Source organism: Delphinapterus leucas, chromosome 13 (assembly GCF_059928025.1).
Source record: "Delphinapterus leucas isolate spDelLeu-1000000601 "Yukka" chromosome 13, BTC_Dleu_Yukka2, whole genome shotgun sequence".
Classification (NCBI taxonomy): Eukaryota; Metazoa; Chordata; class Mammalia; order Artiodactyla; family Monodontidae; genus Delphinapterus; species Delphinapterus leucas.
Window position 1 is genome coordinate 87,649,150 of NC_143141.1, and position 19,192 is coordinate 87,668,341.

Here is a 19,192-nt window from a genome sequence, read left to right on the forward strand (position 1 = left end):
TTTACTATGGCTTTGTAACAATTACATACTCATATTTTAAGGGACAGGTGAATTTACTACTTTCTGAAGTTTATTGATACTTCCCTTTTATCTCATGTAAAATGGAGTAGTGGTACCCATTTTTCTGCATTGTGATACACTTGTCTAGGGATGCCTGGACCTGTATAAAATTGGACTCCATTTCTTAAGAGTTAGTGTTTTACCTTAGATCAGTTTTGTGGACCCTCTCTTCCTTAGATGTAAATGATATTAGTTAACTGTTAAATGAAATAAAGTGGACATTTTAAAACTAGAAAAGTTAAAAATTACGTGATTGTGAATGCTTTGGCTGGTGTTAGAATTACGTTTCAGTGGATATTCAAACAGAATGTCAGAGTTTAAGAGTACCTTGTTTTGTTTTCAGATAATTCTCTTTGTAAACACTCAGTTGTACCATTGGTGAGTTCAGAATAATTTGGGTTTTATAATATTGCCATGGCTATTATACTAGCCTGTCTTAGTATTGGCCTGAGAATTTATTTTAAAGTCAGAAAATAATCTGAAAAATTAAGCTGTGTAGGATTATCCTTTTTCTCCTAAAAATGTAACTATGAAACAAGGTTTTGTTTGCACTTGATTTGTTTTCTGAGGGGAAATGAAAAGACAGAATTGAAGGGGACTTGCAGAAATTATCCATTTAAATAAGATTAATAGAACTCTGGCCGCCAAAATCTAAATCAGTAAGACAGTGCTTTTTAAATTAAAATTTCGATAAACATTGAAAGAACATTGTGAATTAGGAGAAAAAATTATCAGTCCTAACAAAGTTGTAAGTACTGAATAAAGTAATGGCTACACTACTTTGGTGAGTTATGAAAGTAGCCTTCTTTCTTAAAGAGCAGATTAGTCCCAGGTTATCTCCTTGCTTTAGGAGAGGTGAGCATCTTTAAAAGGGGGCCCAGCCTGTGGTATTATCTCTTTTTGACTCTCATTTTGGGGCCTCCTTGTACTAGATGTAGAGGATATTTATAGAATACTGCTAAGAACTCAGTCGGGGTAGAGGGAGGGTTTAAACCCAGGTTTGAGCTTTCTAACTTTTATAATTACTTTCTGAGATAGTTTAGAAATTTTAAATGTTAAACCTATTTTGTAGTTAGAACTTTTTAATTGGCAGTTTTCCCTTTAAAGTGTCATTTAGGTTTTAATAACTGAAAATAACAGGAGGATGGATTGCATCCTAACACTGATTATCCAAAATAGAAACATTAGGGATTTCTCTTCCAACATACAGTACATTCAGCCATGATTATTTGACCCGAGATTGGGAAAGAACAGTACGTTTTTTTGGACGGGATTGGTAGACTACAGTCATGTGTATAACTTTAAATATTTATCAGTAGAGACTGTTAGTTTTTTAAAAAATCATGACAAACACTAGGAAGCCCATTTAAAGTGTGTAAAAATTCTAATAGAGTAAAATATTTTGAGATCAGAATTCTAGTCACTTATATTTAACTGGACTGAGTGTTTTGTTTTTGTGGAGTTGAGCCAAACATTCAGAAATATGAGGGCCTATTTTAGGCACAAACGTGACAATTTTTGTTAAATTATGAGCCTGAGTTTCTTTGGACTGGTTATAGATAGGTGTCATCTGATATGTTTAGGAAGACTCACTTTAAGCTGATTAAGACAGTTACGTTGTACGTTTTATTCTGCCATATATCATCTTACCTTGTATAATTTGTATTTCATCAGCTTTGCAAGAGGAGAGTTACCATTGTATATCATATATATTACCATTGAATTTTGAGGCCATCACAATTAAGTACCAGTATAAACCGCCTGCCACAATAACGTTTTTTTTTTAACAGAAACCACTAATTTTTTTTTAAATTAATTTATTTTTTTGGCTGTGTTGGATCTTTGTTGCTGTGCGTGGGCTTTCTCTAGTTGTGGCGAGCGGGGGCTACTCTTTGTTGCGGTGTGTGGGCTTCTCATTGCGGTGGCTTCTGTTGTGGAGCACGGGCTCTAGGTGTGTGGGCTTCAGTAGTTGTGGCTCACGGCTTTAGAGCGCAGGCTCAGTAGTTGCAGCGCATGGGCTTAGTTGCTCCGGGGCATGTGGGATCTACCCGGACCAGGGATCGAACCCATGACCCCTGCACTGGCAGGCGGATTTTTAACCACTGCGCCACCAGGGAAGTCCCCCACAATAACGTTTTTGATGCATTCAGCAGGTGCTTAAGAAACCTGTGGTGTCAATACCAGAAGATGAGTCCCAGACCATCATGAAATTCAGTTCACAGCAGACTTGCCATTTACTGGTTAGCCACAATTCACTTACAAAAGCCTTTAGACTTGATGCTTTAAAGGGAGTAATAATAAATAGTAAGTAATAATAAATACCCAGGGGGAGAAGCTGGAGACTGAACCGTCTTCAGTTTAAAATTAGAACATCTTGAGCATGTCCATAAATGGTCTGGCCCTTCTGTTTTAGTTACAGGGAACCAGCATTGAATGAATTCATTTTGGTGCCTGGTCATGTATTAGGCACACACATTCACATTTAGTCATATTTAATCCTCTCAGCTGCCCTGCCAAGTTAATTTCCCCTTGACTGATAGGACATCTGATCAGAAAAATAATGAAGTTATTTGCCCAAAATTAATGTGTATTAAGCGGCAGACTTATAGTTTGAAATCAGATGCCAAAAGCAAATTCATGTCTGTGTCACTGTTGCCAGCTGTGGGTGCTTCAGCTTGTTTACTATGGCTAGTAAATAGAATTATTTATCTTTTATTTTCTGTCATATTGGGAGGGTTGGTTTGTTTTTTTAACTCTTCCTCCGCTTACCCTCAATCTGTCATTTTTGCCCTTGAGGAAAACCTTAAAAGCAGCTCAGGGAATATTAGGACATGCTGGACCTAACCCATGGTTACGGAAGCAAGTCCAAAAAAAATCAACTGAATTTCCCAAGGTCCCAGCTAATGTTTGACCTGAAGCTAGACAAAATTAGACCAAAAAAACAGATGAAAATAGTTCCAGATTCTCAGTAATTCTCTACTGCCTAAGTTGAAAAGAATTTTCAATGAAAATTATTTGTTCTTGCCACTCAGACTTAGAAAATGAAGGCTTTAATTTACATTTCTCTAGGAGGTTTTTTTAAAAGATGTTAGCCCTCTAATGATTTTCAGAAAGTAAGGAAATAATGTTCATTACCAAGCATTTGTCAAATTTATGGTTCAGATACGTTCTTCATTTTGTATGTTTCACACTGAAGGCCCTTGTGTTGTCATTGTTCATCGTATACTCAATACTTCAGTATAGTGATAAGGCCATCGGCCAGGGTTCTAGCCCAAGCGCCCCACTGGTAGCTGCATGTGATCTTGGGCCACCATATCGGGGGCCTGACTTACCCATCTTCACAGGTTCTGTTTTTAAGCATCTTCACAAATAAAACTCAGCTTCATAAAATTTTTGAGGTAGATTTTTCTCCTGATTTATGAATGAGAAAACTGAGGCACAGAAGCTAATGATGTGTCCTAGGACTCGGGTCCTCATAGCTAAGTGAGTGGTGGTATCAGGATTCAAACCTGGGTAATCTACTTGAAAGTTGGTACTCTTGCTGCTGTGCTATGTTGCCTTTTTTTGGAGAGTAAAGCAGTGACAGATCAGTGCTTTTTAAAAATTTCATTATGACCGATTAGTGGATAGTGGAAACCTAATGGGTCACAGCCAGCTCTTTTGTAATAGAAGTATATGGCATGGGAATTCCCTGGCGGTCCAGTGGTTAGGACTCGGTGCTTTCACTGCTGGGGCCCGGGTTCAGTCCCTGGTCGGGGAACTAAGATCCTGCAAGCCGCATGGCGTGGCCAAAAAATACATATATATGGCATGTTAATAGGGATAATAGTTTGTGAAATCATTTTCACTTTATGTGAACAGTGGGTTGTGATGTAAAACTGATTTCAAATGAGTTTAAGAGCCATTTGTTCTAGATGGTCTTAGAGGTTTCTTTGCAATTCATGTCCTAGGACTGTTAAGTTCATAATTTCACTGTTGTGAATAGTATCAGAGTTTTTAGTGGTGACATTGTTGGGTCCCTTCCACTTAAAGCATTGTGTTAATGGCAACACTTTCTACTTTAGAATGTGCTGAGCAGTGAGTCCATTAATGCCCTTCAGAAAAAAAGGAGACTCCCTCTTTTGAGGGCAATACTTTTTTTGTTTGTTTTTTTTGGCGGTACGCGGGCCTCTCACTGCTGTGGCCTCTCCCGCTGCGGAGCACAGGCTCCCGACGCGCAGGCCCAGCGGCCATGGCTCACGGGCCCAGCCGCTCTGCGGCATGTGGGATCTTCCCGGACCGGGGCACGAACCCGTGTCCCCTGCATCGGCAGGCGGACTCTCAACCACTGCGCCACTGGAGAAGCCCATTGCTTGAAGCATTATGTGAAGATTAATTCTTGTGTCTTTTCTTTGTCCTCAGACACTGTTTTCTGCAGCATATCACAGCCTTGGCCTAAGACCATCAAGGAAGTACTTAAACCCTAGAAGCATGGCAGAGTTAGGATTTACTCAGCTAGCAAAGAGAATTATTAAGGGCTTTCATGGGATGTGAATTACTAAGTGGGTTTGAAACTGGGTTGAGTCCCAAGTAAAAATCAGTACAATAGGCCTTACTACTCTAGGCTCCTAAATTCTTTTATTTGAGCTGGAATACAGCTCTTTGAGGAGTATCTAAGGTTCTTACCAAATGCCTATGAAAAGAGTTGTATTACTGTAATTTGAACTAAAGATTTAGGAATTTCGTTGCTAATTTAGACAAATGAAATTATATACTGTAGACTTATTTGTTTGAGATGAGATTTATTTGCCTATATACAAAAATCACCATTTTTCTTTCTGTGACAGCAGATGACATTGTTGAAAGCGAGAAGAGTTCTGCTTAAAAGTCAATTAAGTGCAGCCATGCTTTCTTTCCACTCTGGAAATGTAGGGGAGCTAAACCCACTTAATGAGGCTCAGGTCAACCTCATTTCTGAGGATGTGTGTATGTGTATACTAGAAGTTGGCATTTATTGAAAAAACTTCCTGCCCCTCACTCATCTTACAAGCGCCACTCCACAGCATCTGACTTGAATGACTCTGGACCCTGAAGGAGACCAAACTACTTGTATTTTATTTTCTGCTGGCATCACCTTATGTTTTTTGCCCATTTGGAATTAGTGCTGAGCACTCTCTCCATCCTAGAGCCGTGGGTCTTCAGACACGGCCCTGCATTTCAGCCATTCTCCTTAACAGGTGGTGTTCTTTCAGGTCTTCTGGAACTTAGAACCTTGGTGTGTTCAGTGGAAAGATTTCAGAAGACTATTGTGTCCTGAGACTGGGGCAACGCCACTACTTTGGAGCTAGGAACATAAATGGGACAAGATTACTTGTCTATTCCTACAGCTGCGTGATGTGAGAGACATGTGACCTAGCGGAAAAAGATCTAGCTTACACGAGCATTCGTTCATTCACTTACTCGTTAAGTATATTGAGTGCCTGTTATGAGCCAAGGACTATACTGGGTACTCGTAGTTGCAGCTTTGCCGCTTTTTTAATCTCTCTCAGCTTCAGTTTTCTTACCTATGAAAGAGACACCTGCCCGACCTGTGAGCCAATATGTGAAAATATTTCCAAGTGTAAATGGGTTGTGAGATATACATATGTGGAATACTCGGTGAGCAGCAGGACAACCTAATTTCAGAATTGGAAAGTTCTAATAAAGTGAAACTAGTCTTGTGGAAGAGAAAACCGTGGGACCACACTTGGAGCAGACCTATTGCCCTAGATTTTCAAGGGCATAGTAGACACAAAAAGAAAATGACCGAAAAAAAAAAAAAACGTAAGCAGCGGTTTTGCTTCTAATTAGCACTCACTGATGGAGCAGATGGGGAAAGGTGGTTCTGTTGACATGAGAAAAAAATCAGGAACAAGTACCAAGAGGAAATGCCTTTGTTTCTCAACAGGTAACTTCAGTGATTGATAGCGCCACAAGGCCGTAATTGTCAAACTTCGGCATGCATCGTGATCACCTGGAGAGTTTGCTAAAACAGATTTTGATTCAGTAGGCTTGAGGTAGGGCCCATAGATAATGTGCGTTTCCAGCAACTTCCCAGGCGACGCTGATGCTAATGATCAGGGCTTGGTAGGTACTTAGGAAACGACTGCCTTAAGGAAGCATGAACAATTAAGGCCAAAGAAAAGATCAGGTGATTTTCACAGCAGGGGAGTAAAAAGTCAGTTAAATGATTCTGAATCTAGCAGCACACGGTTGAGATTTGTGCCCACCTGAGGCTAATGAAATGAGAGGGCCTTCCTGTGAGCAACTGAAGTTGAGCGGGTTGATTATGCAGAAGAGCACAGGAGGCTCCGGTTCACTCTGCCTCGACTCTAAGTCATGCCCATGTTAATGGTTTTGTATTTAAAGTAAAAATAGGGGATTCCCTGGTGGTCCAGCGGTTAGGACTCTGTGCTCTCAGTGGCAAGGGCCCAGGTTTGATCCCTGTTGAGGGAATTTAAATCCCACAAGCTGTGCAGTGTGGCCAAAAAACAGAAAAAAAAGTAAAAATAAAATACAGTTATACTCTAATACTCAACAAGCAGATTTCGTGATTTGACAAGATGCCGTGGAGGTGAGTTAGAACTGATCCTTAAGGTTTTAGGTAAGGAGGATCCATCTGGCTGGTGGATGTGAGGTTAGAGGTCTGCGTTCAGTATTAATGGGAGATCAGCGTTGGGAGACTGGCCTAAAGCTTGAGGCAGGAAGCCAGGGATGTATCAACAGTGGGCGGGAGGCCCAGAAACTTGTTAGGGCACCATGTAAGCTGACTAATGGCTCTGTGGGTCACCAGGGTCAAACTAGAGGCCCAATATTCCTGTTACAAGGTAGAGCACTTGAGTTCCTTCTGTTCTGATTCATCAATCCTAAATTGTTGATTCAGGGCAAAATAAAATGCAAATGAGCTTTCTTTCTTAAAGATAAGCTAGAGGGGCTTCCCTGGTGGCGCAGTGGTTAAGAATCCACCTGCCAATGCAGGGGATGTGCATTCGAGCCCTGGTCTGGGAAGATCCCACATGCCGTGGAGCAGCTAAGCCCGTGCGCCACAACTACTGAGCCTGTGTGCCCTACAGCCGGTGCTCCGCAACAAGAGAAGCCACCTCAGTGAGAAGCCCACACACCACAACAAAGAGTGGGTCCTGCTCGCAGCAACTACAGAAAGCCCGCGCTCAGCAACAGAGACCCAACACAGCCAAAAAAATAAGTGATGAAAATTCCTGATGGCTCTGGGGAGATAGTACTTCTTAGATAGAAACAAGTATACTAGTCTCTTTCTCCTTAGTTCTTTACAGGCTAAACTATTGGTTTGGCCAAAAAGTTCATTCGAGTTTTTCTGTATGTTGTTACAGGAAAACCCAGATAAATTTTTGGCCAACCCAATAGAATAAGAGGTTGCAAACCCAGATCAGGCTGCCCTCCCAGTATTTCTCTTCTTAAGAAGACTCAAGGGCAAATATCCCTGTACCTCTCCAGGGGCTAAGAGCTCTTAACTGTAGAAAGAGCACTGTACCCTCTCATTCTCTCGAAATAGATGCCTCACTCTTGAATTTTGCATTCTGTGCTCAACTTGAGTACCCTGTTGTGGAGGCATCGGAGGTGACAACTGGTGAATGACGGGCCTTCCAGCTGTTCTGTGTATATTCTGCTGGGTGGATGGTCCTGTTACTACCAACTGTTGGATTGCACACTCACCTGTCAGATGACAGTCAGAAACTAGCCGGCCTCAGCCAGAGCCCATTTTCAGGAGTTGTGTAAAGAGTTACCACCGTTTAGGCAACAAAGCCATGGACTGGAGATCTGAGTCCTGGCCTGTCATTCCTGCTATTAACTTGCTGTGGGACTTTGGGAAAATCAATGAACTTCTTTCTGTAAACTTCAGGAAGGCCTAGGGATTCTATGAAATCTATGGAGAGTTTTAGCAAACTCTCCAGGTGATCACGATGCATGCCGAAGTTTGAAATCCAGGAGTACTTCAAACCCAGTGCTCTCCTTTGATCTATTTGACACATTAAGTTTCTGCAAAAGATTTCTTTTGGAGCTAGAGCGCTACAGCTAAAAACAATAACAACCCAAAAAAAGACTTGAAAACATCACCAAACTGGATGACACGCACATTCCCTTGTTTATTTAAAATTCACATCTTTGACACTAACTGGAGTTTTTAATGGATGTCTACTTTGAAATTATTTCCAGAACAAGGCAGAATGTATAAATCTACAGTGCTCACTTCAGCAGCACATAGACTAAAATTGGAACGATGCAGAGAAGATTAGCATGGCCCCTGCGCAAGGATGACATGCAAATTCATGAAGCATTCCATATTTTTGAGAGGGGGAAGGGTAAGCTGGGACGAAGTGGGAGAGTGGCATGGACATATATACACTACCAAATGTGAAATAGCTAGTGGGAAGCAGCTGCATAGCACAGGGAGATCAGCTCGGTGCTTTGTGACCACCTAGAGGGGCGGCATAGGGAGGGTGGGAGGGAGACGCAAGAGGGAGGAAATATGGGGATATATGTATATGTATAGCTGATCGCTTTGTTATACAGCAGAAACTAACACACCATTGTAAAGCGATTATACTCCAATAAATATGTTAAAAAAATCATTACATAACCAGATAGTTGTAGTGATGAAATATTGAGGGCTGTACATGATACTAAAAATAAGCCAGCGTTGTAATTCTGCATCGACTTATTTGTCTGGTCTGTACTGCTTCAGAGCAAGCCAGTAAATAAATGGTAATGTCCCCCCAGGCAACTCTGTTACATTCAGGCTCTTCAGTGTGACTGGTCCCTCAGAAGCAGAGCACAGGACTGCACAGTGGCCACGCAGATCAGAATTAGGGAACCTCTGCTCTGGAGAGAGGCACCACTGGACAGGGAGTTCTCCCTGATTTTCATGCATAATCTGAACAGTGTGGAATCAAGAGTGCTTCTTTCTGTTGTCTAGATTCTAAGGTGTTTTTACAAGTAGATCTCTCATTGATTGGGATCCTAGACCCTGACCTCTTAGCTCCCTGCAGGGATGTCATGGTCAGCTTGGAGACCACCCACTGCCCAACTCTGAGGACACCATTCGCATCAACTACAATGTAAGTGAGTGCTGTCCCCTTAAAGAGCCTGCAGACACCCCGCACCTGATTGTACCTCCTTTTCCTAAGCCACAATGTGGGTAAACAATACGCTTTTATAGAAGAAGGACAAGCTCATTCCTAATCAGCTAGCACGCTCTAAGCCTAAATTTGCTTGTTTGTGTAATAAATTTTTATTGAGCACCAACCCCCTCTGGCCCCAAGCCAACATCCCTCTGGAAAATTAACTGGCTATTTCAAAGGCATAAAAAGCACTCCACTAAGATCCTAACACTTTTCTTTCAGGGCCTGTCTACCCATGGCTTTGCTTCTTTTTCAATCTCCTGCTGTCTGATCTCTTGAGCATCTTATAATTCACGAGAGGCTCTCTGCCAGTGGGCAGGACAGGGGGAGAGGAGAGAGGGAAAGGAAGCCAGGCACACAGCTACTTGATAGTAGCTTTGGCAAGTAAACAAGGTTAAATTGCTGGGTTAGGTCAAAAATGTGGGAGTTAACTTGTGGATTTTATTGTTCACCCTCAAGCAAGAATAAACTAGAATTTGCCAAAAAGCAAAGAGTGAATCATTCAAGAATATTAACCAGTTATTTTATTTTCTGGGGACAGATTCATGAAATAAGATTCCTTGAACGGAGTCAGTCCCCATGCCCTATAGCAAGTTTTCTCCAAACAGTGCATCAGCCCAGGATGAGAAGAGCTTTCCTCCAACTAAGAACAGAAACAAAGAGCTTGGGGGGGGAGGGGCTTGAGTCCATACCTACCATGACCTGGCCTCAAGAATTCTTGGAGAAAATGGGAACAGCTGAAGAATAATGATTAATCATGAGAGCTTTAATATTAAAAATTAGAATTAGGCAGGGAGAAGTAAAATAAAATGTAAATTTATTCTCTTCCCTGCTGGCGACCCTCTGGCAGACTGGCTTTGAAAGACCAAATGTATGCATAATGTATAGCTTTTCTGTTTTCTTCTTTCATCATTCAGTTGCCCCAACAAATTGCTTTAAAATGCTACAGTTATTTCCCTACATCTCTACCAGATAAAGACCAGCCTCTCTCATTTAACCCTATGAGGTAGGTACTTTTCATTCCCTATTTTAAATGTAAGGCTAGGAGAGTTTCAGTGATGTGTCAAACAGATGGTAGATTGTTCACATCCAGGCTGTTTGGCTCCAAAGTCCATGCCATTAGCATCTAAGCCTTAATGAAATCCTCAAAGAACAAAGCAGGATTGAGTGGTGAAAGTATAAATTATGGAATAACAAAAGATGAGACCTGGGTCCTGAACCAGATAACATTAGTCCTTCTGTCCCCTCTCTGAGGAGGGCTGTCATGGCTGGAAATGACACAGTACTTGGCAGAACCTGGGGTAATATTGACTATGATGTTGAAACTTATCAAATCTACGCGGAAGCTTCTCTGAGTTGGGCTTGCATTAGGGGGTTGCCTGATTCTCAGGGCTTAGGACATGCTTTGTGTCCAATAAAAAAAAAAGTCTCCTAAAAGTCTATTGGTTAATAGGTCTCTGCCTACTCTTTATCAGTTACCATGGGATCTTCAAAAGGCGACAACTACTAAAAAATTGTGAAGGAGACCTGGAACCCACAAAGTCTCTTAAGATGGCCACTGAAGGATAGGTAGGGTTTTTTTTTCGTTTTTTTTTTTTTTTTTTTTTTGCGGTACGCGGGCCTCTCACTGTTATGGCCTCTCCCATTGCGGAGCACAGGCTCCGGACGCGCAGGCTCAGCGGCCATGGCTCACGGGCCCAGCCGCTCCGCGGTATGTGGGATCTTCCCGGACGGGGGCACGAACCCGTGTCCCCTGCATCGGCAGGCGGACTCTCAACCACTGCGCCACCAGGGAAGCCCCAGTAGGTAGGTTTTTGATAGCTAGTAATATGTTCTGGGCAAGAGGAATTTCAGAAGAAAAGGTAGAAGGGGAGGAAATCTCAGGGTGTGTTCCATGAGCATGTATTAGTTTCTTAAGGCTGCTATAACAAATGATCACAAACTAGGTGGCTTAAAACAAGAGAATTTTAATATGTTTATTTATTTATTTTTTGCTGCACCGTGGGGCTTTTGAGGTTAGTTCCCCAACCAGGGAATCAAACCCTGGCCCCCTGCAGTGGAAGTGTGAGTCCTAACCACTGGACCACCAGGGGATTCCCGAAACAAGAGAAATTTATTCTCTCACAGATCTGTAGGCTAGAAATCCAAAATCAAGGTGTCAGCAGAGCCTTTTTCCCCTGAAGGCTCTCGGGAATAATCCTTCTTTGCTTCTTCTTGGCTTCTGGTGGTCTTGAGCAACCTTTGGCTTTCCTTGGCTTGTGGCTGCATCACTCCAACTTCTGCCCATGTCATCACATGGTGTTCTCCCTATGTGTGTATCTGTGTCACTTCTCCTCATAAGGACACTGGTCATTGGATTTAGGGCCCACCCTAATCCAGTAGGACCTCACCTTAGCTTGATTATATCTACAAAGACTATTTCCTAATATGATCACATTCATAAATACAGGGGGTTATGACTTGAATATATCTTTTTTATGGGACACAGTTCCACCCATTACAAGCATTAAATTGTCTAAGTAGTTTGGTTAATGAGAATAGCTTTCTGCACAGGACCGTGTTACTTGCTGTGGAAGGTAGCATAGTCCTTGCCTCAGGAACTTATGCTCTTGTGGAGAAAAACAAGATAGCATCAGTAGACAGCAATGCGGGACAAAACGGAGGATAGACTATAAAAGAAGCAAGAAACATGCCATGAGGAAGAGACATTTAGCCAGTGTTATCTAAGACAAGAAGAGATGTTGGTGGAGAGAAAACGAGAAGCAAGAAAGTCACTTCAGAGGCTGTTAGACTAGTATAGAGGAGAGAAGAGTGAGGGACTGAGCTGGATAGTTTCCTTCAACCCCAATTAAGCATATTAACTGGTACTTCTCTACAGAGTAAAATATTTAGGAATAGTTTTATATGTCCTAAAGCGTACAAAGTCAACGTGACTAGATGCAATATGGTATCCTGGGTTGACTCCTGGAACAGAAACGGTGCAGTTCTATTAGTGGTTATCAAGGGCCAGGACAAGGGGGTAATGGAGAATGACTGCTTAATGTGTATGGGGTTTCCTTTTGGGGTGATTAAAACCTTCTGGAGCTAGATAGTGGTGATGATTGTACAACACCGTGAATGTGCTGAATGTCACTAACGATAAATTTTATGTTATGTGAATTTTATGTGACATAAAATTTACGTCACAGTTTTTTAAAGACTACAAAAAGGCACATACTTTAAAAAATTGTGAAATCGGATGTTATTTTTTTTAGTTTTGACAAACATACCTTGATTACGTAAGATATTAACATTAGGGGAAGCTGGGAGTATATGGGAACTCTGTACTATCTTGCAACTTTCCTGTACATCTAAAATTATTCCAAAATGAAAATTTTATTTTAAAAAATTAATAGGAGGGCTTCCCTCGTGGCGCAGTGGTTGGGAGTCCGCCTGCCGATGCAGGGGACGCAGGTTCGTGCCCCGGTCCAGGAGGATCCCGCATGCCGTGGAGCGGCTGGGCCCGTGAGCCATGGCCGCTGGGCCTGTGCGTCCGGAGCCTGTGCTCCGCAACGGGAGAGGCCACGGCAGTGAGAGGCCCGCGTACCGAAAAAAAAAAAAAAATTAATAGGAAAAAATGCATGATACCAGTTTTTTTTAGGCCAATACACATTGTATGTTTTTGTGTTTCTATGTATCTTTCATCTTTTAGGATATAAGTCCTTTGAGATCAAAGGTATGATGTGGGTCTCTTTGGTATTACTTTATTTCCAGCCTTATTGAGGTATAATTGACAAAAAAAAAGTGTGTATATATATATATATATTTTAAATTGTGCGTATTTAAGGTATACAATGTGTTGATGTTATATACCTATTCACTGTGGGATGACTATCACAATCAAGCTAGTTAACACATCCATAGTTACCATTTTTGTGTGTGTGGTGAGAACACTTAAGAAATACTGTCAGGGGCTTCCCTGGTGGCACAGTGGTTGGGAATCCGCCTGCCAGTGCAGGGGACACGGGTTCGAGCCCTGGTCTGGGAAGATCCCACATGCCGCGGAGCAGCTAAGCCCGTGCGCCACAACTACTGAGCCTGCGCTCTAGATCCCACGAGCCACAACTAATGAAGCCCACACGCCTAGAGCCCATGCTCCACTAGAGAAGTCAGCTCAATGAGAAGCCCACGCATAGCAGTGAAGACCCCACGCAACCAAAAATAAATAAACAAACAAACAAATAAATTTAAGAGAAAACACTGTCCGAGCAAAGTTCAAGTATACAAAACGGTGTTCTTAACTATAGTCACCATAGTGTACATTAGATCTGCACATTTTATAACTGAAACTTTGTACCTTTGACCGATATCTCCCCACTCCCACCCTTCCCACCCCCAGATTCTGTCAACCACTGTTCTACTCTCTGCTTCTTTGAGTTTAACCTTTATAAGATTCTACATGTAAGTGAGATCATACTGTATTTACCTTTTTGTGTCTGACTTATGTAGCATAATGTCCTTCAGGTTCATCCATGTTGTTGCAAATGGCAAGATGTCCTTCCTTTTTATGGCTGAGTAATCTCCCATTGTATGTACACACCACATCTTCTCTATCCATTTATCTGCCAGTGGACACTTCGGTTGTTTCCACATCTTGGCTATTGTGAATAACACTGCAGTGAATATGGGAGTGCAGTTATCTCTTTGAGATTCTGATTTCATTCACTTTGGAGGTATTATTCTTAAAATGCTAGTAGAATTATCAGATTTTAAACATTCAACAACTGAGTTCTGTTTTTCTAAACAGGATGGAATAGAACAGGTTTTCAATTAAGGCCTATGTGGCCACTGCAGAACTGGAGAGTAATTGGCTGTTGCTTCCTCTCTGGGGCCTGTCAACCCAAGAGTAATGACTTTTGGCCATTTCAGACCTGAAGTAATTTCAAGCCGGCAGAAGTTTCCATTTTTTTCTCTTTATCCAATCTACTCTCCGTGTTCAGTTATTCCTGTGGTTCAATTACTCCGAGATCTCTAGGGAGAGAGAAAGGGATTTAAGAAGGAAAAGAACACAGCTCCACATTTTGTATGGCATACAATATATAGGAGATATGCTACCTCTGCTCACAACAGACAGAGTAGCCGCTGCAAATATTGATAATGCTGTGATAAAGACAAAGATGCCTGATAAGAAAGAGACATAAAAAAGTGTGTGTGTACGTGAGAGAGAGAGAGAGAGAGAAATTGTTACTAAAATTTTAGAAATGAACCTTCTTGAAATAACATTTTGAATGAAATGGCTGGTTTCCTCTTTTTGAACTTGAGGGGAGCTACTATTCCAGTTTCAAGAGGGCTGGTTATTTTTTTGCCTATTAAATATTTCCCGAAGAACCATCTGTTTACCAGTGAGGCTCCTCAAATATTCTGCTTTGCTCCGTGCGTGATGTATTTTTCATTTTTCTTTCTAAAAGGATCTGAAATACATTAAAATTTCTGAACTAAAATCCTGGAAACTATAGTTCTTGGTACATGACTTTGTATATAGTCATATTCCAGTAAGAGCGATCTATCGTCTAATGGAGATTTGTGGATTGACTCATACTTTTTAAGTTTTTTATTGAATTTGTTACAATATTGCTTCTTCTGTTTTATGTTTTGGTTTTTTGGCCTCAAGGCATGTGGGATCTTAGCTCCCCAGCCAGAGATCGAACCCGCACCCCCTGCATTGTAAGTCTTAACCACTGGACCAACAGGGAAGTCCCAACTCACACTTTTTGAAGTGCTAACTTCACATAGATTTGTTTACTGGCAAAAAAGGATACAGATGTAGGAATAATTAGCATTTTAGAAATAGAGTGATGAAGAATCTATACATCTATAAGGACTGGTGGGATTGGTATAGGACAAATAGTGGCTAATAAGAGAAATAGAGCTGGGATGACAGAAGAAAAAGCCCCCAAACTCAGCCAGAGCTAGACAGCCATGTCTCTGATCATTTAGATGAAAGGTCTTACCAATGCGTATGTGGATCTGCTAGTTAACTCCAGAACCATAGGTGGCAACAGGTGTTTAATGATTGTAAATATTTTACTCTTACATTCACTTGCAGTAAGTAAACTGTAAGTAATTCATTCTATAGCCTGGGATCAGCAAATCTCAAGTAATCTTTTACTTATCTTTATTAAATCCTAAATTAAAAGAACCACTTCTGTTGTTAAGGAGAGGAACCCAGGATCCAGTTAACTTGTTCATGTGTTTTTCAAACAGACAATAGTGGCTGTGTAACAAATTACCCTTAATTTAGGAGCTTGAAATAACCAATATTTATTATCTCCCAGTTTCTGATGGTCAAAAATCAGGAAATGGCTTGGGTGGGCAGTTCTGGCTCAGGGTCTCCCCTGAGGCTGCAGTCAAGCTGTTGGGTTGGGGGACTGCATTTGTCTTAAAGGTTGCCTAGGGCTGGAGGTTTCATTTCCAAGCTCAGGCATATAGTCTTTGGCAGATCTCAGTTACTTGCTGGTTGTGGGCTGGTCACCTCTCTTCCTATGAACCATTCCATAGTCTTCCTGAATGTTCTTATGACACAGAAGCTGGCTTTGCCTAGTGAGTGATCCAAGAGAGACCAAGCAAGTAAGAGAACACCTGAGATGGAAGACACAGTCTCTTACAACCTAACCTTGGAAGTGAAATACCATCACTTCCTCTTTGCGCTATTGGCCACAGAGACCAACCTTGGACCAGTGTGGAAGGGGACGGACTCTACAAGGGAGTGAATATCAGGAAGCAGGGATCATTCGGGGCCATTGGGGAGGCTGGCTACCACAGTGGCTATCAAATCTGTCAGGTATTTATATTCTATTGGGTAAATTTAAACCTAAGAATTTTAATTTTGAATGTTAGTGTTGGGACTTCCCTGGTGGTGCAGTGGTTAAGAATCCCCCTGCCGATGTAGGGGACACAGGTTCGAGCCCTGGTCCGGGAAGATCCCACATGCCACAGAGCAACTAAGCCCGTGTGCCACAACTACTGAGCCTGTGCTCTGGAGCCCGCAAGCCACAACTACTGAGCCTGCGTGCCACAACTACTGAAGCCTGCATGCCTAGAGCCTGTGCTCCACAACAAGAGAAGCCACCGCAATGAGAAGCCCGTGCACCGCAATTAAGAGTAGACCCCGCTCGCCACAACTAGAGACAGTCCGCACGCAGCAATGAAGACCCAACGCAGCCAAAAATAAATAAATAAATAAAACAAATAAATGTGTTTACATTATGCTGGAAATTTCATCCTTTGCAACTACTTACACTTATGATGAAAAATGTTAAATGTGTATAAGGAGTAAATATTTTTTAAAAATTCTTTGGGGATAAGAGTATAAAAGTTTGAAGACATCTGGCTCAGACTACTAGTTATATCCAATGTGTCCCTCTTATTATGTTCCTCTGGCTCTTTATCTCCCCCACGTGGTGCTCTTATATCTAAAAGGCATGGACAATTTATAAATGAAAGATAAACCTCAAACTGGAAATCATAATTTGGGTCCTGATTTGTGAATGGGAAAAATTACTTGAAACCTTGACTGTCTCTGAAAATCTAGGACTTCTGGATATGAATAAGCAAATGAATCAGGAACTTTACTTTTTTAAAATGGCATTTATTAAACAGATGGTGAAGGGCCGTCTACAAGCAAGGTACTGTAGAAGAGCTGTGGGTGAAACACAGAAAGAGTAAAATCTAGGATCTACTAAAGGTATAAGCTGGAGAGCATGGTGTCTGGGTGCTCAGAAAGTAAGATGATATTCTCACTGTACAAAAAAAAATTGTCTACAACTGTCACATGTTTTATGGGATACATCTTTTAAAAATTATGTACAATTTGCAGAGGTGAACCTCTGCTTACTTTTTGATTAGGTATGCCATCAATGTATATGTTTAATGAAGGCATTTTATACCTCAGATGAACACAACAGGTCCAGTTAAGCCCAAAATGCACAAAACCAGTAACTCTGGATAATAACTGTTGGGAAAAGATGCTGAGATTTTACTGAGGCATGCCACAGTGAACCTAAATTCATAGGACAAAACCATAGTTTGAGTATTTTATTAGGAGTAGCCGTAAAACTTGACCAGACAGGACTAATATTCTATTCCTAAGAATTTTCGATTTCATAATGGAGACAAGGCTGTCCCACTCACTCTTAAGTGGAAAATGTGTCCCGTCGTACTTGCATAAACTTTAGTTGAACCAAAATAGCAATTCACGTCCAACGTTATGAGAATGTTTTATTCAGTACCATAAACACTCACTAGAGCTAAAATTATGCAAAGGATTGCAAAACAAAACACAAAGTGTCTTGGCAAATTTCCAGTCTAAGCTAAAGTGACCAAGCATAGAATTAGGTTTCAAGAAGTTGGCTGGACCTCCCTAGAACCTGTACGGGCAGACGAGGAGTTAGGTTTAGGATTTAGTTTCTGGAAATGCTTGCAGACCCTCTACATACAGCGGGGCCAACGAGAAAATGGGCATCAAGGAAGCGCCTATTTATTTCCCGCCACAAAGCCTCTTCCGTTACAACGGACGGAGGCCTGAGATGCCCGGGTGGTACGACGCTGGGCCCCGAAAGCCAAGCTGCACCCCATTTGCGACTAGGAGGCTGGTCTCGCAGAAGCTGGCGCATGGACGCGGGGCCTCTGCTCCCGGGAGCCCGTCCTTCGTCCCAGGCACTCCGCTGCTGGGTCATCACCCCGAGCCCACCCGGCCCGGCGCTCCTCCTCGCCCATTCTGGACCCCACGGTGGTTTCCACAGCTAGGTAGTAAAAAGGGTAACAGGGATCCTATCCAGACGTGGGTCGGACCGAGGCGAGGGAGGTGGCCGGGTGCGCCTTTGAAGGCCTACTCGCGAGCTCCCGCCTCCCTCGCGGCGGTCACCCAGGGACAGAGGCGTGGCCCGAGGGGGTCGAGTCAGGACGTCGCGGGCCGCGTCAGAGGCGGCGCCGGCCGAGCCCAGGCGGGACGCAAGGGGGCGGGCGGAGGGGGCGGCAAAATGGCGGCGCGCCGGCGCGGGGCCGACGGTAGTGAGGGCCTCCCGGCATGCCGCGCGGCGCCCGGCTGTGGGCGGTGCGGGGGTCGGCGGCGGCCGGAAGCAGGCTGAGCCAGCCTCTCCGAGCGCTGCCTACGCTTCCGGGAACCTGGAGCCCGACTCTAGAGTTTTCCGGTAGGCGGCGCGGTAAGAGTAAGAGGCTGCAGGCGCCTGGCCGGGCGGATCCCCTCCTCTCCCAATGTGAGCAGCGTCCTGAGCCCCAGTCAGGCGAAGGCTGCCCAGAGAGGTGGAGCCGCTGGCCGGGCCGGGAACATGAGGCAGTGTGTCCTCTTCCTGAGCAGCTTGGTTCCTTTCGTGCTGGCGCCGCGACCGCCGGACGAGCCGGGCTTCGGCTCCCCCCAGCGACTCGGTAAAGACCCTGCGGATCTGGCTTCGGCCGGCACCGGGTGCCTGGAGCGCGCAGCTTTCGGGGAAGAGCAGGGGAGCAGGATCTATCAGGTGTTTGGGGGCGGGGTATTGGACGACGGTGGCGCGTCCCTAAGTTTGCAGCGTAGCAAGGGGGTGTGGCCCTCAGAGTTCAGGAAAGAATGGAGATGGGCTTGTCTCGGGGTGGGCAGGGATCCTGGAGGGAGCCTCCGGGAGTGACCGAGGGCCTGGGAGGGGTCTGCCCGCTGAGTTCGTGTTTGGGCGTGTGTTCCGGACAGAGGTGAGGCGGGCTGGTGGTGGCTTGTGTTCGGAGAGGGAGGTGTGGTCCAGGTCCCTGCCCTTCTCGGGATCAAATCTGTATTGTGTCCTTACCAAAGGCAGGGCTGTGGAGGAGGATAGGAAGGCCCAAGGCTGCACGGCTCTTCCTGGCTCTCCAAGGAAGCGAACTAGGTTTTCTTCTGTAGGAGGTACTTAGTAACCAGGAGGTAATCTGGTTGGAAGGCGGTGCCTGGGGAA

General features: G+C 43.4%; 1 protein-coding gene and 1 non-coding gene across 2 annotated transcripts in view; both read left to right on the forward strand.

Moving 5' to 3' along the window:
- The first annotated feature begins 8,297 nt into the window (after positions 1-8,297).
- Positions 8,298-8,404, forward strand: LOC115803444 (U6 spliceosomal RNA). The gene has a single exon (XR_004024196.1). It is a non-coding gene; the product is annotated as a U6 spliceosomal RNA (small nuclear RNA).
- Positions 8,405-18,406: 10,002 nt separating this feature from the next.
- Positions 18,407-19,192, forward strand: part of ADAM17 (ADAM metallopeptidase domain 17) — a 52,381-nt gene continuing 51,595 nt past the window's right edge. Inside the window, exon 1 of the mRNA XM_022554172.3 lies at positions 18,407-18,659. Within this exon, the coding sequence (XP_022409880.1) occupies positions 18,563-18,659 (97 nt within the window). The 5' untranslated portion in view covers positions 18,407-18,562. The remainder of the gene's footprint in view (positions 18,660-19,192) is intronic.